Here is a 26,855-nt window from a genome sequence, read left to right on the forward strand (position 1 = left end):
GTCACATAAATGACGGGAGGCAATGGGTGTCTGGGGGTGGGAGACAGGAGGGTCTGGAGAGCCAATGTTTATATAACGGGGATGGTAGCCACACACAGTTGCCCTATGTGACCCCATTTTAAAGTGTTTGTTTTTCAATGCAATGAGAAATGTAGTTTTTCATGCTAAACCTTCCCAGTTTTACGTTCGCCTAAAAGAAAATTTACGCAAAGGTCAGAACCATTCTGTGAGCTTGTTAGCAATCCACAGCCTTACCCTTCACAGCAGTCTGAGCCCCCTGCCACTCCCGGGATTCAGGGTCAATCCCCCAACAATGCCTATGCCCCTTCACAGACTGGTCATTTACTGAGGAATCGGCCACCAGGTAGGAGGCACTGCAGTTACAGACTCAGGATTACAATGTCAGAGCTCAGTGGGACCACAGAGAAAATCTAGTGCAAGCCTACTTGTGAGAAGTGAGTGAATTAAAGCCACATGGGGACAGGGATGTGCCCAAGGTCCACCAGCTGGTCAGTCACAGAGCCAGTGGAAGAGCCCAGAGCTCTTGGCTTTCAGGACAGAGCTCCCACCATTGCACCACACTACCTCTATGATGTCTGTGCCCCGCTCCTCCATGAGAGCACTCATCAACTGGGCTGAAGCCACAGACACCTCGGCCCTGCTGTCGGTCAGGTCCTCCTCTGCCATCAGCACCAGGTTGGTGAGCTGGGTCTGAGTGAAGAACTCAGCAAACGCCTGCAAAAGGGAGGAAGCGGACTGGAAGCGGAGTCCCCTGCCTGAAATAGCCTGTGCCATCCTCCCTGGTTGGGGAGGGCTCCTCCGGGGACGTGATGTGCTTTTGTCCTAGGCCTGGGCTGCCGGCCCAGCTCCTAGAAGACTCGCTCACTGGGCTGGCGTGTTTGGGGATGGGGGAAAGAGAACTCTGACCTCAGATGCCGTGTGGGCTCAGAGGTCAGTGTTTGCAGAGCAGAGCACCGGGACAGGAGGGCTGGGGCTGAGACCCGCACTGCCATCTCTCTGAGGCACAGGTTGAGTCTACACATTGCTCACAAAGCACCGTTAGCACAAAGCAAGTGCTTCTGGGCGGGCGAGTAACAAGGAAGGAGCAGGGCCCATCATGCTCAAGGGGAACAAAGGGCAGCGTGTGGCAGGAAACCTCCCCCAAAGGAAAAGTTCCCATCTAGTAATGGAAGGGGAAGGGAGATGGGATCAGAGAGTTCCACTCCAGGAGGCTATAACACCATGTGGATGAGAGGCCCAGGCTCCCCCTACTTTGTCTCTGGTCCTGACGCCTCACCTTTGCAATCTCAAAGGTATTCTGGTTGAAAACGTTGGCACTATAAACTTCTATCTTGCCATCATCTTCCCGCAAGCCAGATGTCTTCCTCTGCATCTCTGAAACAAAGACAATGGGCCCGACCCCTCAGACACTCAGAAGGCATCCTAGCTCCCCGCTTCCCCACCTTGTACCCTCAAATTCTGACCGAACTAAGTCAGCTGGGGCTATGTACATCTAGTGGGGCTGAGAGAGGAGCAATGGGAATTAACGTCCTCGAGGAAGGCAGGGGGCTGAGGTCAAAGGAACCCCCACATTACCTGCCTCAGAGTAGAGACAGGGTGGGGTAAAAGTATGGGGCTCAACCAGAGGAGGAGAAAAGATGTCAAAAATCTGTTTCCCGTGTTGGTGTTTTCTCCCAAGAGATTATCTGTGGATGGTCGGGGGCAGGTTGCTCAAAGGAAATGCGGTACTCAGGTAGCTTCTTGGCTGTCACTCTTCTGGGACTGGGTGTGTGGGGACGGCCGGGCCTAGGTGGGAGGCTGGAGGGGGGGTGACAGAGAGGGTTCCCCATACTCTTTTTCCGCAAGAGGACACAGTAGAGTTGGTAGACAGCCTTCGAAGACTGGAAGCGAATACTGGCCGCTGGGTGCTGGCAGTGCTTGGCCAGCAGCATTACCAAGTTCTCCAGCTGGGTGAACTCAATTTCCATCTGGGGAGAAAAGCGGAAGTCAGAAGTCATCCCAGCCATTCCCCTTAGGCCGAGATGTCACAGGAAACGAAGTAGGGGGTGGGAATGCCCATGTCAGAGACAGGAAAGGTGAAATTGGGTGAGGTGAACGGCAGTGAATGTAGACTGGTGAACTGTGGCCATAAAGGACATAAGGGATCACAGTTTTTAAATAACCTTACTTTCCCCCCTTCTTTGCCTCTTGACACCTAGCTCATCCGTCAAGCCTACCTCAAATGCCTCCTCCCCAATAAAGCTATCCCTGACCCCCTCACTTGGAACTGTTTAGGTCTTTCATTCTCATATATTTGGTTAATATATTTATTATCAACTTGTATTTAAATTTGTTCTATGCATGCCCTCTCCCCATTGGACTGTAAGACACATGACGTCAGGAAACTGTCTTGGTCATCTGTGCATTCACTACAGCACCTAGCACAGTGCCTGGCACAAGGTGAGTATTTAGTAACTGTTAGTTCAGACAAACAGCATCAAACCGAACATAGTGGAATGAAACATAATTGGTGGGTGCGGACAAAGACCAAGTAGAAGATGTCAGAAGGGAGAAAGGAGAAAACAAGTTGGAATGCACAGGAGAAAACAGGATGAGGCCTGGGGGCTGGGGGGGGGGGGTAGAAATGGGAGGAGGAGAGGGAGTGACCGAGGCTAGGTAATGTAAGGAATGAAGTTTGGGATAAAGGTAGGGATTAGGGCAACCAGACAAGTATGAGGGCCGCTGGGCTCCCACTCACTTTGAAGTTGTCCATTTTTGCAGTAAAATCAAGAATTCTGGCAGCACAGCTCATGGCCCGCTCCTGCTCATGGATCCTCTGAGAATTAAGCCATCTATCCAGAAGCTGGAGGGAGAAGAGGATAAGAGGAGAGGTCTGTTCAGCTGCATCCCAGAGGACAGAAAGCTATTCTTGAACCTGGCTGTGACAAAGTATCAGGACAAGACTTCTGACAGCTGGACCTCTGTTGCCAACAGGCAGGTTACACGTGGGCCTGGCACCAGAGGCCTTCAGCCCTCCAGCCTCCAGCTTTTCTCTCATCTAGGAGCCAGAAATCTCCATTCCTACACCCCCTTCTTTCACGTTAAAGCAATGGCTCTCAAAATATATTGACTCTGATTCACTTCAGTGGGTCAACACACCCCAGTGTTCCTACCCACCTCCTCCTGTTCTTCGGTAGGAAGAGAACTCGGCAGTAACCAAAAAGAATCACTATATACAGTTTCCAGGGTAAAATGCATGTAAATCTGCTTGAGTAAAATAATTATGAGTAATTTCAGTTGAAACACACAAATTAATGTCAGATCTTTGGTAAATTATGGGTCCAAAGTACCAGTGATCCTACGATACACTGCTACTTGTCAATCTACACTATCAATCTGACAATGTGACTCAACAACAGCAACTGGTAATTGAAAAACAAAAAGAGCAGCAGGTGAAAAAGCCACAAAGAACTCAAGAGAACACTGAGGCTGTACTGATCAGAAGAAACACTTCCTGAAGACATGAGGAAGTTTTGTGGGTGTTTTACAAGTGTTCCTGCAGCCAGGCTGTAATGAAATACCCCAGTGCCAGGATTGTGATGTCTAAATACCAGTTTTACTAAGAGAAATCAAAGCTCCTTGGAGAAACAGTGATTCCAGGACTGAGATAGGATGTATACAAGATATTACACTGGAAAGCAAGGAAGCTATGTCATGGTCGAGGGAATCAGAAGCCAACTTGGAAAGTCCACCATTGACCAAGGATGGGACTAAGTAGTACCAATCGGTACTTACAGAATAGTCATGGGCTGTGAAGTACAACACAGGAAATACAGTCAATAATATTCAAACAACTATGCGTGATTTCAGATGGGTACTAGATTTATCAGGATGATCACTTTGTACGATGTCTAATCACAGGGCTGAACACATGAAACTAATATTGCTCATCAACTATAACTGAAAAATAAAATATTACTTTTTAATAAGAAAGATCATTGGACATTGTTACCTGAATTGAACCAGGTCAATAGCCTGGTAAAATGAAAATAACAACATTTCTTGTAGTATATATGCATATATATAACCCAGAACGTCAGTATATAATATTCATAATGTTCAGAATACAATACAAAACAATTCCACCTATGAAGAAGCAGGGAAAACTCAACTCAGAGAAAACACGATCAATAGGTGCCAATACTAAGATGACACAGACGTTAGAATTATCTGAGAAAGATTTTAAGGCAGTTTTTATAGAAAACCCTTCCGCCCTGGCCGGTTGGCTCAGCGGTAGAGCGTCGGCCTAGCGTGCGGAGGACCCGGGTTCAATTCCCGGCCAGGGCACACAGAAGTGCCCATTTGCTTCTCCACCCCTCCGCCGCGCCTTCCTCTCTGTCTCTCTCTTCCCCTCCCGCAGCCAAGGCTCCATTGGAGCAAAGATGGCCCGGGCGCTGGGGATGGCTCTGTGGCCTCTGCCTCAGGCGCTAGAGTGGCTCTGGTCGCAACATGGCGACGCCCAGGATGGGCAGAGCATCACCCCCTGGTGGGCAGAGCGTCGCCCCATGGTGGGCGTGCCGGGTGGATCCCGGTCGGGCGCATGCGGGAGTCTGTCTGACTGTCTCTCCCTGTTTCCAGCTTCAGAAAAATTAAAAAAAAAAAAAAAAAAAAAGAAAACCCTTCCACAAAAAAGCACTCATGAACACACTAGACATAAATGCAAAAAACAGAAAGTCACTGCAAAAAAAGCTATAATAAAAGAATAAAAAAGTTATATAACTGAAAAAGACAACAACTAAAATATATTTATTGGATTAGGCTCAGTGGAAATATGGCAACAATAGAGAAAAGAATCAGTGACCTTAAAGAGAGACAAATTAAATTCATCTAAACTGACGAACAGAGAAGAAAATAAACAGAACCTCAGAGACCTGCGGGAATGTCCAATATTCATGTCATTGGCATCCCAGAGGGAAATCAGAAACTGCAACACTGTAAAAATAAGAATAGAATGATGGTTGAAATTTTCCTCAGTTTTCTAAAAGACATAACTTTAGAGATTCAAGAAGCTTAAGTGAATTCCAAACAAATAAATCCTATGAAATCCACATACAGACACATCATACTGAAATTTCTGAAAACAAAAAACATAGAATAAAGACCTTGAAAGAAACCAGAGGAAATGAAGCATTACCTATAGAAAAACAATTATTGGAATACCTGTGTACTTTGCATTAGAAAGAAGGAAGTGGAATGCTAGTTCTAATGGGTTAAAATATAACCCAGAATTAGTGTCCAGTGAGGGAACAAATCTTTAAAAATAAAGGTACTATCCGGTAAAGAAAAACTAAGAGAATTCACTGGCAGTTGACCAGCTCTAAAAGATTTGTTAAAGGAAGTGAAATGATAACAAAAGGAAACTTAGAACATAAAGAGCCCTGGCCGGTTGGCTCAGTGGTAGAGCATCGGCCTGGCGTGCAGGAGTCCCGGGTTCAATTCCCGGCCAGGGCACACAGGAGAAGCGCCCATCTGCTTCTCCACCCCTCCCTCCTCCTTCCCTCCCTCCTCCTTCCTCTCTGTCTCTCTCTTCCCCTCCTGCAGCCAGGGCTCCATTGGAGCGGGGTTGGACTGGGCACTGAGGATGGCTCTATGGCCTCTGCCTCAGGCACTAGAATGCTCTGGTTGCAACAGAGCGATGCCCGAGATGGGCAGAGCATTGCCCTCTGGTGGGCATGCCGGGTGGATCCCGGTCGGGCACATGCGGGAGTCTGTCTGACTGCCTCCCCGTTTCCAACTTCAGAAAAATACAAAAATAAAAAAAAAAAAAAAAAAAAAAAAAAGAACATAAAGAATGAACAGCAATGTAATTATCTCAGCAAATAAAACAGACTACTTTTTAAATTGAGATCAAGAAAATGGATTGGATGGCCCAAAGCAAATATAAAATTGTCTGATGGGGTTAGTACATGTAAATATAATATGTAAGACTGCTATGACATAAAGAGGGTATAGAATAAAGAGTTCTATATGATAACATTTCTACATTCCACATGGAGGGGTAAAATATTGATTCTAGAAAGCTGTGAGTAGTATCTATATTGTAATTCCTAGAGCAAATGCTATAAAAACTATACAAAGAGATATTTTCAAAGCCACAAATAGAGAAACTAAAATATAATATTAAAATGTGAAAATAAAGGAGTGAAGAAGAGAACACTGAGAAACAAAAACAAGAGGGAACAAACAGAACACAAGTAATAAAGTAGTAAACCTAACCACGTCAATAATTTTACTAAATGCTAATGGTCTAGGCATCCCAATTAAAAGCCAAATTGTCACAAAGCATTTTTTAAATGCATTTAATAAATGAATTTCTTTTAAGAGAGAGAAAGAAAGATAGAAGGATAGGGAGGAAAGAGATAAGAAGCATCCACTTGTAGTTGCTTCACTCCAGTTGTACATTGATTGCTTCTCATGTGTGCCTTGCCTGGGGGGGTGTCTCAAACACCCTTTGCTCAAGACAGGGACCTTGGACCTGACCAGGCAGTGGTGCAGTGGATAGAGCATCAGACTGGGATGCAGAGACCCAGATTTGAAACCCCAAGGTCGCTAGCTTGAGTGTGAGGCCGCTGGCTTGAGCGTAGGATCATAGACATGACTCCATGGTCCCTGGCTTGAGCCCAAATGTTGCTGGCTTATGGCCCAAGGTTAGTGGCTTGAGTCCAAGGTTGCTTGCTTGAGCAAGGGGTCACTCACTATGCTGTAGCCCCCGGGTCAAGGCACATGTGAGAAAGCAATCAATGAACAACTAAGGTGCTGCAACGAAGAACTGATACTTCACATCTCTCTCCCTTCCTGTCTGTGTGTCCCTCTCTCTCTGTCACTTTCAAAAAAACAAAAACAAAAAAAACAGGGACCTTGGGATCATGCCAGCGACCTTAGGGCTCAAGCCAGTAAACTTGGGATCAGGTCCATGATCCTGCACTCAAGTTGATGACCTGCATTTTTGCTGATGACCTCAAGGGGTAAGAACCAGGGGCCTCAGCATCCTGGGCAGGGGGTTCAATCCTCTGTGCCACCATCAGTCAGGCCTAGATGGATTTTTTAAATGACCAACTGTATGCTATCTACAAGAAATTAACTTCAGGTATAACAATGTGGTTATGTTAAAAGTAAAAGGATGGATAAAGATATATGTACCAGGCAGATACAATAACAAAAATGCCAGGATGGCCATAGTGATATTAGTAACAAAGAAAGAAGTCTTCAAGCAAAGGAAATTACCAGAGATAGAGAGGACATTTCATACGAATAAAAAGAACAGATTACCAAGAAGATAGAGAAATCCTAATGTGTATGCCCTTAACAACAAACTTGAAACTATACAAAACAAAAGCTGACAGAACTGAAATAAAAAATAGGCAAATCCTCAGAGTAGTTCAAGAATTCAACATTCCTCTCTTAGTGATCAGTAATTAGTAAACAGAAAATTAGCAAAGAGACAGCAGATCTGAACAACACTGTCAATTGGCATTTTAGCACAGTCCCTCCAACGAAAGCAAATAGGAGGCCATATCTTCCTCCATAAAATAAAACCTTCACAAATTCTAAAAATTGAAATCATAAAACATATGTTCGGCCCTGGCCAGTTGGCTCAGCGGTAGAGCGTCGGCCTGGCGTGTGGGGGACCCGGGTTCGATTCCCGGCCAGGGCACATAGGAGAAGCGCCCATTTGCTTCTCCATCCCCCCCTCCTTCCTCTCTGTCTCTCTCTTCCCCTCCCGCAGCCAAGGCTCTATTGGAACAAAGATGGCCCGGGCACTGGGGATGGCTCCTTGGCCTCTGCCCCAGGCGCTGGAGTGGCTCTGGTCGCGGCAGAGCGACGCCCCGGAGGGGCAGAGCATCGCCCCCTGGTGGGCAGAGCATCGCCCCTGGTGGGCGTGCCGGGTGGATCCCGGTCGGGCGCATGCGGGAGTCTGTCTGACTGTCTCTCCCCGTTTCCAGCTTCAGAAAAATACAAAACAAAAAAACAACAACAAAAAAACCCCCATATGTTCTCTGACCATAATGGATTTAGGTTAGAAAACAGTAATTAAAGATCACATGGAAGAAAAATCTATAAACATTTGGAAATTAGCACACTTCTAAATAATACATTGGTGAAAGAAGAAATTCAAGAGAAATTATATTTTTAACAGAATGATGAAAATGCATCAAATCACTATGTATAGGATGCAGCGAAAGTAGTGTCTTAAGGGAAATTTATAGCACTAAATATTTATATTAAAAAACAGGAAGATCTCAAGTCAATAATCTAAATTTTGGCCTGATCTGTGGTGGCGCAGTGGATAAAGCATCGATCTGGAATGCTGAGGTTGCTGGTTCAAAACCCTGGGCTTGCCCAGTCAAGGCACATATGGGAGTTGAAGCTTCCTGCTTCTCTCCCCCCCTCTCTCCCCTCTAAAATGAATAAATAAATAAAAATAATTAAAAAAAATAATCTAAATTTCCACATAGAAAAAAACTAGGAAAAAATCAAATAAATACAAAGCAAGCAGAAGAAAATACTACAGAGAATAGCAAAAATCAATGAAATTAAAAACAGAGAAAAATATGAAGAGAATGAATAAACATATACGTTGGTTCTTTTAATAGGTCAATACTATTAATAAATTTTTATAAGACAAAGTAGTAAAGACACAAGAATGAAAAAAAATCTATGCAGAGATTAAAAGCACAATAAAGGAATACTACAAATAACTCTCATATAAATTCAACAGTTTAGATAAAATGGAAATAATCAGTTCCTCATAAACTAAAACTGTCCTAGGATAAAACAGGTAGTGTGAATAACCCTATAAACCTTTTTTTAGACTGAAGATTTATATTTAAAAAAAACCCTAAAAAAAAATCTCCAGGTAAGGATGGTATTAATGGTGAATCCTACCAAACACCTAAAGAAGAGAGAATATTTTACTTAGAATCTTCTATTACATAGAAGAGGGCACACTTCCTAACTCATTTTATGAGGCCAATATTAACTTGATACCCAAATCAAACAAAGACTGCAAACACACACACATACACACACTTCTTAAGTCAACATTTCTCAGAAACATAAACAAAAATTCTCAACAATATATTAGCAAATTAATCCAGCAATATATAAGAAGAGTAATAAATCACAAGCAAGTAAAGTCTAAACTAGGAATATAATACTGCTTCCATGCTTGAAAATTAATGTAATATGCCATCTTAAGAGTCTAAAGAAGAAAATCAACATGATCATATTAAACAATAAAGAGTCATAACGTGACCGTGGATTAGAAGACTCAATATAATAAAGATTTCAATTCTTAAAAAATGAATATATAGATTTAAGGCAACTCCATAGAAGTCGATTCTATGCAGGGTGATTTATAGATCTAGATACAAAGAAAGCAAAACAAATAAAAATTACAAGTTAACGCTCCAACAAGGTCACAATAAAAACAAAGATAATCTATGACAACAATAACATAAAAGGGGAAAGGATAAAATCTGCAGTAGCAAAGGAGGATGGAGTGCAAAAGCTCTCATAAGAAAAAGTATTCTTGCTGACTCCAACCCAAGAAGATCTAGAGCAGGGGTCTCAAACTCACGGCCCGCGGGCCGCATGTGACCCGCAGACTAATCCACGAAGTTCAAATATATTTTGGATAAAATTAAGTAAGCCTAGGGGATTAGTCTGCGGGCCGCACAAAATTGTTCGGCGGGCAGCATGCGGCCCGCAAGTTTGAGACCCCTGATCTAGAGCCAACACAACTGTAGTAGGTGGCAGACAGCACCAACCATAGACTCAGCTAGCTACACAAGCAGTACGCCCAAAGGAGGAGTCCAGCAGGCACCAGACACTGTGGAGAATAAATATGCCCAGCAGCACAGACATTCAACAGTGTGTAATACACATGATCAAGGTTGACCCATAAAGCCAGCCAGCCGGAAGGGATAACCATACCCATGAAAGGACCAACTGCATTCAATACTCACATACAACAAGAAGGAAAACAGTAGTACCCTCAAGAAGCATTCCTAGAACAAGAAAAACAGGTGGCCTGGAAGTCTGTACCACTAAGCCCCTCTTCCTAATAAAGACACCACAAAACTTTCAAAGTCAGAGAGTGCTACCTGATACACAGACAAAATGGGCAGAGAAATGCAAACCAAATGAATCAACAAGAGAAATCCCCAGAAAAAAGAACTTAATGAAATGGAAGTAACCAAACTACAAGATGCAGAGTTTTTAGGCCTGACCAGGTGATGGCGCAGTGGATAGAGCATCAGACTGGGATGCGGAGGACCCAGGTTTGAGACCCCAAGGTCACCAGCTTGAGAGCGGGCTCAACTGGTTTGAGCAAAGCTCACCAGCTTGGACCCAAGGTCACCGGCTTGAGCAAGGGGTTACTCAGTCTGCTGAAGGCCCGCGGTCAAGACACATATGAGAAAGCAATCAATGAACTACTAAGGTGTTGCAACGAAAAACTAATGATTGCTGCTTCTCATCTCTCTCCGTTTCTGTCTGTCTGTCCCTGTCTATCCCTCCCTCTGACTCTCTGTCTCTGTATAAAAAATAAAAAAAAGATTTTTAGGATGCTCAAAGATCTTAGAGCAATAATGGATTAACATAATGAGCACCTAAATAAAGAGATAGCAAGAATCAAAAAGGACATTCAAATAATAAAAAAAACTAGTCAGAAATGTCAAATACAGTATCAGAAATGAAGACTGAACTAGAAGAAATCAAAAGCAGGCTGAAAGAAGCAGAGGATCGAATCAGTGATTTAGAGGACAAGATAAACGAAAGCACAGAAGCAGAGCAGCAAAAAGAAAAGAGGCTCAAAAAGACTGAGAAAACTCTAAGAGACCTCTGTGATAACATGAAGAGAAACAACATCCACATTATAGGGGTTTCTGAAGGAGAAAAGAACAAACAAGGGATAGAGAACTTGTTTGAAGAAATCAGAGCTCAGTTTCCCTAAGTTAATGAAGGAAAAAGTTACACACATTCAAGAAGCACAGAGAATCCCATTAAGAGGAACCGAAGGAGGCCTACACCAAGACACATCATAATTAAAATGCCAAAGTTAAGAGTCAAAGAAAGAATACTAAAAGCTGTAAGAGAAAAAGCAGTTAATTACCTACAGAGGAGCCACATAAGGATGACATCCAACTTCTCAACAGAAAAGCTCTAGGCCAGAAGAGATTGGCAAGAAATATTCAAAGTAATGCAACAAAAGAACCCACTTCCAAGACTTCTTTATCCAGTAAGGCTATCATTTAAAATTGAAGGAGAAATAAAAACCTTCCCAGACAAAAAACAAACAAACAAAAAACCTCAAGGAATTCATTACAACCAAACCAGTACTAATAGAAATGTTAAGGGGCCTGTTGTAAAAAGAACAAAGGAAAAAAAAATTGAGGAAACGAGGTTGTAGGTTTAAAGAATAAAATGGCAATGAATAAGTATATATCAATAACCTTAAATATAAATGGATTAAATGCTCCAATCAAAAAATATAGGGTGCCCTGGCCGGTTGGCTCAGCAGTAGAGCATCATCCTGGCATGTGGATGTCCTGGATTCGATTCCCGGCCAGGGCACACAGGAGAAGCATACATTGGCTTCTCCACTGTTCCCCCTCTCCTTTCTTTCTGTCTCTTTCCCCTCCCGCAGCCAAGACTCCAGTGGAGCAAAGTTGGACAGGGCACTGAGGACGGCTCCATGGCTCTGCCTCAGGTGCCAGAATGGCTCCAATTGCAGCGGAGCAATGCCCCAGAGGGGCCGAGCCTTGCCTCTTGGTGGGCATGCCGGGTGGATCCTGGTCAGGCCTATGTGGTAGTCTGTCTGTCTGCCTTTCCCCGCCGCCACCTCACCCCCATGTCTCACTTCAGAAAAATATAAAAAACAAACAAACAAACAAAAAACACAAACATAGGGTAACCCCTGGCTGGTTGGCTCAGTGGTAGAACATGGGCCTAGCATGTAGAAGTCCCGGGTTCTATTTCTTTTTTTTTTTTTTTTTTTTTTTTTTGCATTTTTCTGAAGCTGGAAACAGGGAGAGACAGTCAGTCAGACAGACTCCCGCATGCGCCCGACCAGGATCCACCCGGCACGCCCACCAGGGGGCGACGCTCTGCCCACCAGGGGGCGATGCTCTGCCCATCCTGGGCGTCGCCATGTTGCGACCAGAGCCACTCTAGCGCCTGGGGCAGAGGCCACAGAGCCATCCCCAGCGCCCGGGCCATCTTTGCTCCAATGGAGCCTTGGCTGCGGGAGGGGAAGAGAGAGACAGAGAGGAAGGCGCGGCAGAGGGGTGGAGAAGCAAATGGGCGCTTCTCCTGTGTGCCCTGGCCGGGAATCGAACCCGGGTCCTCCGCACGCTAGGCCGACGCTCTACCGCTGAGCCAACCGGCCAGGGCCCGGGTTCTATTTCTGACCAGTGCACACAGGAGAAGCTTCTCCACTATTCCCCTTCTCCCTTCTCTCTATCTCTCTCTTCCTCTCCTGCAGCCATGGCTCCACTGGAGCAAAGCTGGCCCGGGTGCTGAGGATGGTTCCATGGCCTCCGCCTTAGGTGCTAGAATGGCTCCGGTTAAAATGGAGCAACGCCCCAGGTGGGCAGAGCATCGCCTTCTCGTGGGCATTCTGGGTGGAACCTGGTCCAGCGCATGTGGGAGTCTGTCTCTGCCTCCCTGCTTTTCACTTCAGAAAAACACACACACACAGAAAAAAAGGGTAGCTGCATGGATAAGAAAACAGGACCCATACATATGCTGTCTACAAGAGACCCACCTTAGAACAAAAGATACACATAGACTGAAAGTGAAGTGATGGAAAAAAGTATTTCATGCAATTGGAAATGACAAAAATCTGGGGTAGCAATACTTATTTCTGACAAAATAGGCTTTGAAATAAAGGCTATAGTAAGAAATAAAGAAGATCACTACATAATGATAAAGGGAGCAATCCAACAGAAAGATATAACTATTGTAAATATTTATGTACCTAATATAGAAAGAAGCATGTAAACATACAAAGCAGACTTTGATAGACATAAAGGGTAACATCAACAGCAATACTGTAATAGTAGGGGATTTTAATATCCATTAACATCAATGAATAGATCCTCCAGACAGAAAATTAACAAGAAACAGCGGCCTAAATGACACACTAGAGCAACTGGATTTAATTGAAATCTTCAGAACCTTTCACCCAAAGCATCAGAATATACCGTATTTCCCCACGAATAAGACACACTTAAAAAAAAATTGGGTCTCAATATTGGGTGTATCTTATACAGTGGTTGCAGATTTTTCAACTTGCATTTCCTGCTTTTTTGTGCTTGTTTTTACATTCATTGTTGAGGACAGTGATTCGTCATCAGACACTAATGGCAACAAGCTAATGGATGGGAGTTTTGACAGTGATGAGGAGTTGTATGAATTTTATGATGAATAAAACTTGAGTTCAATAACTTTATGTAATACATACATACTTTTTCAAATTTGGGGCACCAAAATTAAGGTGTGTCTTATACATGGGATCGTTATATATGGGGAAATATGGTACATTCCTTTCAAGCGCTCATGGTACATTCTCTAAGATAGATCATATGTTAGGACATAAAACAAGTCTCAATAAATTTAAGAGGATTGAAATTATATCAGGAATCTTCTTTGATCACCATGGCATAAAACTAGAAATCAACACCATGGCATGAAACAAGAAATCAACTACAAGAGAAAAACTGAAAAACATTCAAACACTTGGAGGCTAAATAGCATGTTATTAAATAATGAACAGGTTAACAATGAGATCAGGAAGAAATAAAAAATTCCCTTGAAACAAATGACAGTGAACATACAACAACTCAAAATTTGTGGGACATAGCAAAAGCAGTCCTGAGAGGGAAGTTCATAGCATTACAGTCATACCTTGAGAAGCAAGAAAAAACTCAAACAACTTAACCCTGTATCTAAACAAACTAGAAAAAGAACAACAAAAAAAGCCCACAGGAAATAGAAGGAAGGAAATAATAAATATCAAAGCCGAAATAAATGACATAGAGGCTAAAAAAAAAATACAAACAATCAATGAAACCAAGAGCTGGTTCTTTGAAAAGGTAAACAAGATTGATAACCCCTTAACCAGACTCATCAAGAAAAACAGAGAGAGGCCTCAAATAAATAAAATTAGAAATGAAAGTGGAGAAGTAACAACTGACACCGCAGAAATACAAAGGACTGTAAGAAAATACTATGAAGATCTATAGGTCAAAAAATTGGACAACCTAAGTGAGATGGATCAATTTGTAGAAATATACAATCTTCCAAACTCAATCTAGAAGCATCAAAGAACTAAACAAACCAGTTACAACATATGAAATTGAAACATTAATCAAAATATTCCCAGCAAACAAAAGTCCTGGACCAGATTGCTTCACAGGCAAATTTTTATCAAATTTTCAAGAAGAACTAACAGCTATTCTTCTCAAGCTATTTCAAAATATTCAAGAGGAGGGAAGACTTCCAAGCTCCTTTTATAAGGCAAGTATTATCCTCATTCCAAAACCAGGTAAAGACACTACAAAGAAAGAAAAGTATAGGCCAAATTGGAAAAGAAGTAAAACCTGTCATTATTTGCTGATGACATGATACTGTACATAGAAAATCCTAAAGTCTAAATCAAAAACCTACTAGACCTGATAAATGAATTTGGCAAGGTGGCAGGACATAGAAATATTCAGAAATCAGTGGTATTTTTTTTACAGAGACAGAGAGGGTCAGAGAGAGGGATAGACAGGGACAGACAGACAGGAACGAAGAGAGATGAGAAGCATCAATCATCAGTTTTTCGTTGTGGCACTTCAGTTGTTCATTGATTGCTTCCTCATATGTACCTTGACCGTGGGGCTACAGCAGACCAAGTAACCCCTTGCTCAAGCCAGTGACCTTGGGTCCAAGCTGGTGAGCTTTGCTCAAACCAGATGAGCTCGCACTCAAGCTGGCAATCTCAGAGTTTCGAACCTGGGTCCTCCACATCCCAGTCTGATGCTCTATCCACTGCGCCACCGCCTGGTCAGGCATCAGTAGTATTTTTATACACCAACAATCAACTGTCAGAAAGGAAAAATAAGGAAACATGCCCCTTCACTATTGCAACAAAAAAATTAAGTACCCAGGAATAAATTTAACCAAGGAGGTAAAAGACTTGTACTCGGAAAATTATAAGACACTGAAAAAAAGAAATCAAGAAAGTTGCAAACAAGCAGATGCATATAACGTGTTCATGGCTAGGAAGAATAAACATCATTAAAATGTCTATGTTACCAAAAGCAATCTATAAATTCAATGCAATTCCTATTAAAATATCAATGGCATACTTCAAAGATATAGAACAAATATTCCAAATATTTATATGGAACCAAAAAAGAACATGGAATAGCTTCAGCAATCTTGAAAATGAATAATAAAGTAAGAAGTGTCACACTTCCTGATATCAAGTACACTAGTAGGCCATAGTTATCAAAACAGCTTGGTACTGGCATAAGAACAGGTATATAGATCATTGAAACAGAACAGAGAACTCAGAAATAAATCCCCGCCTTTATGGTCACAACTGATATTTGACAAAGAAAGTAAGAGCATACAGTGGAGTAAACATAGCTTCTTTAATAAATGGTATTGGGAAAATTGGTCTGGCACATACAAAAAAATGAAACTAGATCATTAACTTACACCATTCATAAAAATAAACTCAAAATGGGTAAAAGACTTAAAGGTAAGTCACAAAACCATAAACATGTTGGCAGAAAACATAGGCAGTAAACTCTCTGATATCTCTCGTAGCAATATTTTTGCCAATACATCTCCAGGGGCAAGTGAAATAAAGGACAAAATAAACAAATGGGACTATATCAAACTAAAAAGCTTTTGCACAGCAAAAGACACCATTAACAAAACAAAAGACCACCCATATAATGGGAACATACTCCCCAATATATGTGATAAGAGGTTAATAACCAAAATTTATAAAGGACTTTTAAAACTTAACACCAGGAAGGTAAACAATCCTATTAAAAAGAGGGCAAAAGAGCCTGACCCAGTGGTGGCCAAGCAGACAGAATGTTGAACAGGTATGCGAAGGACCCAGGTACGCAACCTCAAGGTTGCCAGCATGAGTGTGGGCTCATCTGGTTTGAGCAAAGCTCACCAGCTTGAGCCCAGGGTCACTGGCTTGAGCAAGGTGCCACTCGGTCTTGCTGTATCCCCCCAGTCAAGGCACTTTTGAGAAAGCAATCAATGGACAACTAAGTGTTTAAAACACTCAATAAAATGGGTATAGAAGGAAAGTACCTCAACATAATAAGGTCCATATGACAAACCATCAGCTAATATATGAAATGGTGTAAAACTGAAGGCCTTCCCTCTAAAATCAGGAACAAGACAAGGTTTCCCACTCTCTCCACTCTTATTCAACATAGTTCTGGAAGTCTTAGGTAGAGCAACCAGGCAAGAGAAAGAAATAAAACACATCTATATCAGGGGAAAAAAAGAAAAGGTATCACTTTTTGCTGATGACATAATCCTGGATATAAGAAACCCCAAAGACTCCACCAAAAAACATTTAGAAACAATAAACTAATACAGTAAAGTCGCAGGATACAAAATCAGTATACACAAGGCTACTGCTTTCCTATATAACGACAATAAAACTTTGGAAAATAAACTCAAGACATAACCTTTCAGAACTGCAACAACAACAAAAAAATGCCTATGAATAAACTTAACAAAGCATGTAAAGGTCCTATATACTAAAAACTACAAACTATTATTGAAAAAAATTGAAAAAGACACAAATGAAAAAATATTCCATGTTCATGGATTGGAAGAATCAACACAGTTAAACTAACCATATAGCCCAAAGCAATACACAAATTTAATTCAAATCCCATTGAAATATTAATGCCATTTTTTAAAGAAATAGAAAAAAATCACCAGCTTTGTATGGAATCATAAAAAATCCTCAGGAAATGTAATCCTGAAAAAAAAAAAAAAAATGAAGCCAAAGGTATTACAATACCTGACTTCAAATTATACTACAGAGCCACGATAATCAAAACAGCATGGTACTGGCAGAAAAATAAGCACACAGACCAACAAAACAGAGTTGAGACCCAGAAATAAAACCACATATATATATGAACAAAGCATCTTTGACAAAGGAGCCAAAAACACACAATGGAGAAAAGAAAGCCTCTTCAATAAATGGTGCTGGGAAAACTGAAAAGCCACACACAAAAGAATGAAGATTGACTACAGTTTGTCCCTTTCCACAAAAATTAATTCAAAATGGATCAAACATCTAAGTACAAGATCTGAAACAATAAATCATATAGAAGAGAGTATAGGTACTAAACTCATGGACCTTGGCTGTAGAGAACGATTTATAAATTTGATCCAAAGTCAGGGAAGTAAAGGTAAAAATAAATGAGTGTGACTGTATCAAACTAAAAAGCTTCTGCACAGCAAAAGAAAACAACAACCAAATAAAAAGGCAGCCAACCAAATGGGAGATGTCATTTGCAAACAATATCTCCAACAAGGGGTTAATATCCAAAGTATATCAAGAACTCACAAAGCTCAGCAACACACAATCCAATTAAAAAATGGGGAGAGGCCCTGGCCGGTTGGCTCAGTGGTAGAGCGTAGGCCTGGTGTGCGGAAGTCCCGGGTTTGATTCCCAGCCAGGGCACACAGGAGAGGCGCCCATCTGTTTCTCCACCCCTCCCCCTCTCCTTCCTCTCTGTCTCTCTCTTCCCCTCCCACAGCTGAGGCTCCATTGGAGCAAAAGATGGCCAGGGCGCTGGGGATGGCTCCATGGCCTCTGCCTCAGGCACTAGAGTGGCTCTGGTCGCAACAGAGCGATGCCCCGGATGGGCAGAGCGTCGCCCCCTGGAGGGCATGCTGGGTGGATCTCGGTCGGGCACATGCGGGAGTCTGTCTGACTGCCTCTCTGTTTCCAGCTTCAGAAAAATACAAAAAATAAAAATAAAAAAATAAAAATAAAAATAAAAATAAAAAATGGGGAGAGGACCTGAACAAACACTACCCCCAAAAAGACATACAAATGGCCATCAGATATATGAAAAGGTGCTCATCTTCACTAGCTATACAATAAATGCAAATCAAAACTATAATGAGATACCACTTCACACCAGTCAGATTGGCTATTCTCAACAAGACAGGTAAAACAAGTGTTGGATATGAGAAATGGTTACTAAGGAGCCGCAGCGAAGAACTGATGCTTCTCATCTCTCTCCCTTCCCCGTCTGTCTGTCCCTATCTCTGTCTCTCTCTCTTTGTCTGCCACTCTTGCTTAAAAAAAAAAAAAAAAAAAAAAAGTGTTGGAGAGGATGTGGAGAAGAAAAATGAACCCTCATTCACTGCTGGTGGGAACGCAAACTAGTACAACTATTATGGAAGAAAGTATGCTGGTTCCTCAAAAAAGAAAGAATACAACTACCATATGACCCAGCAATCCCTCCACTGGGTATCTACACCCAGAACTAAAAAACATTGGTAAGTTAAGACACATGCACCCCCATGTTCATCACAGCATTATTCACAGTGGCCAAGACATAGAAACAACCAAAGTGTCCCTCGATAGAGGACTGGATAAAGTAGATGTGGTGCATATATACAATGGATACTACTTAGCCATAAGAAATGATGACATAGTGCCGTTTACAACATGGATAGACCTTGAGAACATTCTACTTTGTGAAATAAGTAAATCAGAAAAAGCTAAGAACTAGATGATTTCACAGAGGTGGGATATAAAACCGAGACTCTTGAACATAGATAAAAGTGAAGTGGTTACCAGGGGGAGGGGATGTGAGGGAAGGGTGTTAGGAGGGAGAAAAAAGAAACAGATATATGGTGATGGAAAATTATTTAACTTTGGGTGATGAGTATACAACATAATCACCAGTTCAAAGCTACAGAAACATCTACCTGCAATTTATGTACTCATTGATCAATGTCACTAAATAAATATTTTCATGATTGAGCTCTTCGATTAAATAAAAGAAAATTCTAAGATTTAGCACAAACAAGTAAGTCTATATGAATTCAATTTGATAATCATACAGTAAAGAATTATTTCAAGTAACTTTTAAATACAATATTCTATGGTCCTCAGTGATCTATATTCTAATAATAAGAACTACAAAGAAATCTTAAACTTCCTGTGGTAATTGGGGACAAGAATTTTCAGAAGGCCAAAGTATCCCAATAACATTAGTACAACCTAAATCAAGTCAATAAAAAGACATACAATGTTAAAATCGGCAAATTATTTGAAACTGCACCTTTCTTTGAACCAAGCACTTTATAAACATCTCATCTAATTGTCCAATTTACTTTATTTACCAATTATTACTGTCATTTCATTTTCCAGGAGAAAACTGAGCCAAACAGAAGTACCTTCCCAAAACCACACAGCAAACAGCAGAACAAGAATCTGGACGTGTACTGTATGAAAGTCCAGAGCTTGTGCTCTGAACCACTAACTGCTGTGAAGGAACAGACGAGAGCTAAGAGAGGAGCTGGCCACCGCAATGGGCTGCAGGGAAAGAAGAAAAGAGAAGCTCTTCTCCTCCGAAGGCAAGACGAACATCATTTGTATCCTAGCCCTTATTCTCCTGTCCCTTAAAGCTCTGCACCCAAACTTCACCAGCAGTTCCAGCTCTAAGTTTGCCCCTAGACTGTTTTCCTGGCCTGTTGACAACTGTACTGGGTCTATAGTGTCCTCCCCAACCCCAAATTCATGTCCACCCAGAACCTCAGAATGTGACTTTGTTTGAAAAGAGGGTCTTTGCAGATGATTCAACTTAAGGTGAGTTCATATTGGATATGGTGGATCCTAATCCAATGACTGTTGTCATTAGAAAGAAAAAACACACAAGCACACACAAATGCCTTGTGCAAATAGTAAATAAAGGCAGAGATTGAACTGATATGTCTATAAGCCAAGACACCACAGGTTGCCAGGGGCCACCAGAAGCTAGGAGAGACGCATGAAACAGATGCTCCCTCACAGCCTCCAGGAGGAACCAACCTCGCTGAGACCCTGATTCTGGACTTCTAGCCTTTGGAACTGTGAGAGAATGTAATTCTGTTGTCTGAAGCCACTCATCTGTGGTATTCTGTTATGGCAGCCCTAGGACACCAATACACTGACTTTCGGGGGCTTCGTCCCACTGACCTCCAAGCAGTTCTCCATCCAAGTGGGCGTCTCAAGAACAAGTGCCTCCATTAGACTTTGGAGGGATTGCAGAGTCTCATCCAACAGAACCTGAGGGGAAAAGAGAATTGCAGAGGTATCAGCCACAACGCCCCTTTCTAAACTCTGCTCAGCACTCTGGCTCTCTCTCCCAGGACGCCTTCCTGGAGAAAGGCTGCTCCAAAGGTTTCTCCCTACCTTCCAAGCGCTGCCTGCCCGCCATTCACTTGAACAGATTCCTGTGTTGTTTTCACCAGAGCACAAAGGTCCACCTGCTGTGCACTTTGTCCTGGTGGGCTGGGAGTTCCCCGACAACATGGCTGCCCCGCCCCCTCCACCCTCACTCCCTCACTGGAGCCCACCAGGGACTCTGCCATGGGGAGCAGCCATGACTGAGGGCTGGCCAGGCAAGCTGCAGGGCACCTGAGTCACAAAAGCTAGGACAGTGGGCTTCTCTCTCTCGCCCTTGACTGAACTCAGTGGCCTTGCCCACAATAATATAAAGAAAAGTCGGTGATCTGCCAAGGTGGGCTTCTAAATTAGAGGTAGGGGTCTGCTGGGAGAAACAAAGCAACATTCGTGACAGACCTGGACCACTAAAACTGAAAAGCAGGGGGAAAGAAAAAGAAAGGCCACCCTCCCGGAGTAAAGGACTCAAAGGAATCTACCTCAGTATAAAGCTGTTCTCACTCAGCACCTGGAATTCCCAGCTGGTCCTAAATACACGGAAATCCTGTCAAAATCCCCTCCTCACCCTAACCGGATTTACACTGAGGAAGGCCTCATGAGGCTACAACCAAAGAATACCTACCTCAGCCCTTTCTCTGTGCATCAGTCCCTCCTTTGTAACATAAATAAATATGAAATGAAAAAAAGGATCACCAGACATCTGATGAAAAAAAGGCCCAAAATACACAGACCAACTGACAACTGACCTTAAAGAAAACCAAGCTAATGCAGTGTGTACTGTAGAAACCTTGATTTTTAAAATTCTAATTAGTACCCTCAAAAGAATTTAAGAGACTATGGCATCAATAAAATAAGAACCACCAGTCAAAATAAAGGAGCAATCACAGAACATGAGAGAATTTTTAGATTTTAAATATATGAATATAAATTAAAAATGAATCCCTCTTTCTTCTCTCAAGGAAACACTGCAGGCCCTAGAAGAAACGGACCCAGCCCTGGCTGGGTAGCTCTGTTGGTTGAGTGTTGTCCTGAAACCCCAAGGTTGTGAGTTCAGACCTGTCAGGGCACATACAGGAATCAACCAATGAATGAATGGATGGATAGGTAGAACAAAAAGTTGATGTTTCTCTCTAAAATATCAACAAATAAAAAAAATAGACAAAGACACAGATCTCTTGCTCCTGGGGATCCCTGGTTTTATTTACCTACAACCCTTTAGTAAAATCACATTTGAATTTTCTAGTCAGGTTACAATGGCAGAGCAGTCATAAAGGGAAGGATCACGTACCTACATTTGGGCCAAAGTGTTAAAGTGGTAGCTGTCACAGTAAATAGGAGGACGAGGAAGTAGGTGTCAGGAGTAGAGTTCAGACTGCATTACCTAGCAACCCCTTCTTCAGAGGGCTTCCCTCCAAAGACTTTTTTATTAAAAAATGCAGAAGAGGCCCTGGCCGGTTGGCTCAGTGGTGGAGCGTCGGCCTGGCGTGCGGGAGTCCCGGGTTTGATTCCCGGCCAGGGCACACGGAAGAAGCGCCCATCTGCTTCTCCACCCCTCCCCCTCTCCTTCCTCTCTGTCTCTCTCTTCCCCTCCCGCGGTGAGGCTGCACTGGAGCAAGGATAGCCCGGGCGCTGGGGATGGCTCCTTGGCCTCTGCCCCAGGCGCTAGAGTGGCTCTGGTCGCGGCAGAGCGACGCCCCAGAGGGGCAGAGCATCGCCCCCTGGTGGGCAGAGCGTCACCGCCTGGTGGGCAGAGCTTCGCCCCCTGGTGCGGTCAGGCGCATGCAGGAGTCTGTCTGACTGTCTCTCCCCGTTTCCAGCTTCAGAAAAATACAAAAAATTAAAAAAATTAAAAAAATTAAAAATAAAATAAAAATAAAAAATGCAGAAGAATTTCACATAAAACTGCCAACCCTTTACTTCTCATCCTCTGAAAAAGTGAACAGAACCAGAGAAACAATCACGCAAGAGATACTTACCACATTGGCCTGGGCCTCCTCAGGACTACTTGCTTCCTTTTGCAAAACTTCTGTAGCTGGCAGGCAGAGCACACTCTCCAAGCATGTTTGGAGTATCTCTTCTCTTTCTTCTATCTCTAAGAGTGGCCTGAGCATCCTAAGAAACAAGAAGGAGAAGAAGTGTAACCAGACAGTGGTGGCCAAGATGACAGCTGAGAAAGGTACAGAAAGAGATGGTGGAGACAGAGGAAGAGGTGGGAGCAAGAAAGAGGAAGTTATCCAAAGAAAGGGTAATAAAACAGGAGAGGGAGGGAATAATAAGAAAAGGCAAAAGAGCCAGGAAGATGAAAAGAAAGAAAATAAGGGAAGGAGGGACGTGTGACTATTACAGAAAAGGGTACTGGAATGTGGAATGACTTCTTAGTGTTTTGTTCCCCAGAGGTTTGAGAAAATGGGGGAACAGTGATGGCAATGGAAGTGCCCAGTCAGGGGAGCCAGAAAACAGAGGAAGGCTGGGGCAGAAGTGACAAGAGACAGGCCCTGCCAGGTGCTTCCAAAATGCCATCTAAAAAAATCTTGGCAAAAAGAAATCTCGGATACTGTCCAGTAAATTTCTACTACTCCCTTAAGCTAGAAGCAGAAGCAGAAAATAGAAGGTGGGGACCGACCAGGGGATAAAGAGCTGAAATAGAACCAGGGCAGCAGAGGCAGAGTGGGTGGCATGTTGTTACCTGAAGTTACTGATGATGGTCATTGCCTTCTGCCTAATGGGGCTGGAGATGGACGTCAATGGCTCCTCCCTGATTAGCTCCTGTCACACGTACACACAGAGGATGGTGAACATATTCTTCTTGCCTGCCTCTACCTCCTCCCACTCCAGGTTTCATTCATGAGAAGGTGAAATGTAGAAGGGACTCCAAAAGACTCTGAGGACATCACCTCTCTCCTACTCCCAACCACACCTTCCCCACAGGACTCATCTCTGCTTTGAGGATGGGAAAGGGGGCACTAATACAAAAAGCAACACCAGAAGATCTGGACTTCTACCTTCAGGCCTAGCCTAGGAGTGTTACCAACAGTTCCCACAGGACCCACCCTCCCTATCCATGCACTCCCTCCTCCATCCCCCTGAGAGGTACTCACCACCATACAAGCTAAAATCCAGAGTTTGTGGGGGAACTCCAATTGAAAGGCCATGTGCTGCTGGCTGCTCACGGTGTCTGTCAGTATGGTCAGGGCATTCAGGTAATCCAGCTTCACATTCTCATCCTGAATGAACGGTGTACTCAGAGACCTCCACGGTGGGAACGGGCCCACAGCCAGGACGCACTACCTACCCGAGGTCTGGGGGATGAGGAGCCAAACCCCCTGTCGGCTTCCTTAGGCTGACGCTCTGCACCCTTGCTCTCAGGGCAACCCAGAGCAGCCCTGCAGGGGACAGGTCCACCCTTTTCACCAACCCGCTTCCAGAGACCCCCTTGTATAACTCTTGAATTAGGATAGCTTTAGCTTCCTTGTCTCTCAAGGTATTGTCTTTCCCTGGAATGAGTTCCACAGAAGGGTGTCTAGTTGGACATGAAAAGGGCTTCTTCTCCAACCCTGGGCACCCCTGCTCTGGACAAATAGAAAAGGCAAGAGAATAGTATGGGGCTCCCTCGACCTCCCCTGAACGCTCCTTCCTATGCACATTAGGTAATTAAGGTGTTACTTGTCCCTTCATCAGAGCGGGCAGCGAACAGCCCAAAAGCATGGCACCCCGCAAGCCAGCAGGGAAGGAGACACTTCAACAGACCTAAAATTACGGTGGTCTCCTCCTCGGGCTAGTTAGAGTCTCAGAGTAGCAGGATTAAGAGAAAGTATTGAAATGAGGGAGAAGTCACTGTACTAACCCCACCCACTGACTCCCATCAGGGCAAGGCATCGTTGTCCTGGAGGGGAGCAAGGAGATGGTAGGGATGGGCTGTTGAAGAAGTAGAGGAAGCAGGAAGTACCTTTTTCACAACACAGTTGTGGTAGTGTTGCACGACCAAGGCCAGGATGGCATTTAAATGCATGAAGATGGCTCCGTTGTTCTTTAAAATAATCTTGCTGTAGCTTAAATAGATTGTATAACAGAGCAGCACCCACTCCCTTTGCTGATGTTCCTGTAGAGGAAGGGGAAAAACTCGCTTGATCCTTGCCCAACCCTTCTTTCCTGACAGGAAATGGAGGTGCAGAGAGGAAAATGTTGCCCAGAGGATGTGGGAGAGAAGATGGGGCTGCAGAATGGTGAGCCGTTGGGGGTGTGCAGAGGGGTGCATCTGGTGACACCAGGGCCTGAAGTGCAGACATGAGGATTCAAGAGAAAGCGAAGGAGGATGAAACTTTCCCCCAGTTGGTCAGAGGGAGAGAGAAGCATTTATAGGTGCGTGAGGCCTCAGAGAAGTGGGTGGCTGGGGTGATAGGGATGCCTTGGAAGGCTTTGTGTGGTAGGCGGCAGCCCTTCCTGAGAATGATCTCACCTCTGGCAGCTTGAGGATGAACGAGTCATTGTCAGTGAGTCTAGCACCGCACTCTTCCAGTTCTTTCAGGACTATCTCCAGATGCTTGGTGGACAAGATACTGAGCGCCACAGCAATGCCCTGTAACCAGGATAGTCTCAACCACATGCCAGGGCTCAGGGAGAGCCAAGCGCTCGCTACGCCCCCCCCCCCCCAGAAGCAGGATTTAGGGAGAGGAAGGGAGAGAAAAAGAAATGGAAGGAAAATCTGGTTCCCCAGACTTGAAATGTTTAAAATCCAAGTGGAGAACCAAATATCTTTGCAAGAAGTAATTCAGGAAGAAAATTATTTTAAAAAATTAGTCACATACTTACAAAATCTTGGTATTATCAAATCCAGCATTGCAAAATAGAGAATACGTTTATATGCACTAAGAATTAAGAGAATGATTGCTCAGAGGAGGGAAGAGAGAAAAAGAACAAATTCCAGCTGCCGGAGGGAAGAGTGAAAAAGAACAAATTCCAGTTGCCACACTGACCGAACTGGAGAGCTCATCAGAGAGGGGACAGAAGAGAGGGAAGACTTCCAGATGGTTCCAATATTTCTAGTTAGACGAACAGGAAAGAGCAGTAACTCTGACCCAAACAGGCAGGAAAAACAAGGGGTCTAGGTCGTGAAGAAATAAAGGAGGGAGTTCCTGGGTGTGCTGTGTGGGGCATAGTGGCATGACAACTGAGTGGAAATGCTTTCAGGGCTAGTGGATCTAGTGCCAGTGGGCACTGGAAGTGAGGCTCTGGGAATCAACACCCTTGCGAGAGCCAACAGATCCAAGGCTCGGTGATTCTGTGGTTCCAGGCAGGAATTGCCTTGAACGTAAATCCCTCTGCCTCATAGCAGGTCCTTTTGGCTTCAGTGTCAGCCAAGCCTCTTCAGAGAGCTCACTCAACAGGGGTGACCGGGCACAGAGCTAAAAAAAAATGCTCAACACAGACAAGCAGGTGCCAGCTGTTTGCCAACTGGCTCTTTGTGCTGGAAGGACCACCGGTAAGACTTTACAGCAAGAGGAGGCAGAGTGGAGGGGATCTCAGGACAGTGACAGGCTCTAGGACACAGGTCCTCAAGAAGGGATAAAATGCCAAGTAGATGAGAAAATTATACCTCATTAGAAAGGAGGGACGAGCGGAGTATCAGAAGGAGCTTCTATTCTGTCCCTCTTCTTATGTCCTCCCTTAGCCATGGCTTCTACTCATCCTGCTCATCCCCTTTATCACCATCATAACTGACATCACAGGAATACTACCTGCTTAGTTTGGACCAGCCTGACACATGCTATCTCATTGATCCTCACACTAATGCTTTGAGTTAAATTTTATCACCCCCGTTTTACAGACTGGGAAAATATGTTTCCTAAATCTAGACATCCAGCCCAGTTCTGAGTTCTATATCTACATGGCTACTAGACATCTCCACCTGGCTCTACTGTGGCACCCCACTCCTCCCAGTCAAATACAGATGCATCATTTTGCTCCCCCTTTTGTCCTTGGTTCCTGGTCTCAGCCTCCTCTCAGCGACACCAGTAGCCCAGGAACCATCCTGGATGTCCTCTCCCCTTTTTGTCTTCTGTATCGAATCTATCCCCAAGTGCTAGCCAGAGAAGTCACCCTACATCCTTGTCAAAGAACTCTGCAATCTAGTCCCACAAGACACTGACTCTTCTCTAGACGTGATCCCAAAAGCTCTCGATCCTGAGCCTTGACTCACAATGTTATATGGGAATACCTGTCTTCATCCTTCTCGTAAACTCGCCCCAAGCAGTCCCAGTCCCAGCCAGCCCACATAGTCACTACGCCTCAGTGACTGTTCCTGCAGCTTTCAGTAGGGCTATTCTGTGTAGTTAGCTGTTTCCCT

The 26,855-nt window shown here is 43.7% G+C and overlaps 2 protein-coding genes across 5 annotated transcripts in view; both read right to left on the bottom strand.

Moving 5' to 3' along the window:
- Positions 1-26,855, bottom strand: part of LOC136395739 (calcium/calmodulin-dependent protein kinase kinase 2-like) — a 1,028,348-nt gene that overhangs the window by 107,650 nt on the left and 893,843 nt on the right.
- The window catches only part of LOC136395728 (maestro heat-like repeat-containing protein family member 7), a 54,060-nt gene that overhangs the window by 25,706 nt on the left and 1,499 nt on the right, over positions 1-26,855 (bottom strand). For 2 of the 4 annotated variants that reach the window (XR_010749377.1, XM_066370976.1), the window contains exons 2-11: positions 24,969-25,088; positions 24,459-24,611; positions 23,611-23,736; positions 23,199-23,278; positions 22,489-22,624; positions 20,306-20,395; positions 2,759-2,863; positions 1,853-1,988; positions 1,298-1,395; positions 586-735 (exon numbers count right to left, since the gene is read on the bottom strand). Coding sequence is in view for 3 of the 4 variants with exons in the window: in XM_066370976.1 (XP_066227073.1) it covers positions 586-735; positions 1,298-1,395; positions 1,853-1,988; positions 2,759-2,863; positions 20,306-20,395; positions 22,489-22,624; positions 23,199-23,278; positions 23,611-23,736; positions 24,459-24,611; positions 24,969-25,088 (1,194 nt within the window). In the remaining variant the exon portion in view is untranslated. Of the gene's footprint in view, positions 1-585; positions 736-1,297; positions 1,396-1,852; positions 1,989-2,758; positions 2,864-20,305; positions 20,396-20,521; positions 20,798-22,488; positions 22,625-23,198; positions 23,279-23,610; positions 23,737-24,458; positions 24,612-24,968; positions 25,089-26,855 lie in introns of those variants that run through there. The other 2 variants (XM_066370977.1, XM_066370978.1) reach the window with 2 other exon arrangements.

The sequence above is a fragment of the Saccopteryx leptura genome, chromosome 2 (assembly GCF_036850995.1).
Source record: "Saccopteryx leptura isolate mSacLep1 chromosome 2, mSacLep1_pri_phased_curated, whole genome shotgun sequence".
NCBI lineage: Eukaryota > Metazoa > Chordata > Mammalia > Chiroptera > Emballonuridae > Saccopteryx > Saccopteryx leptura.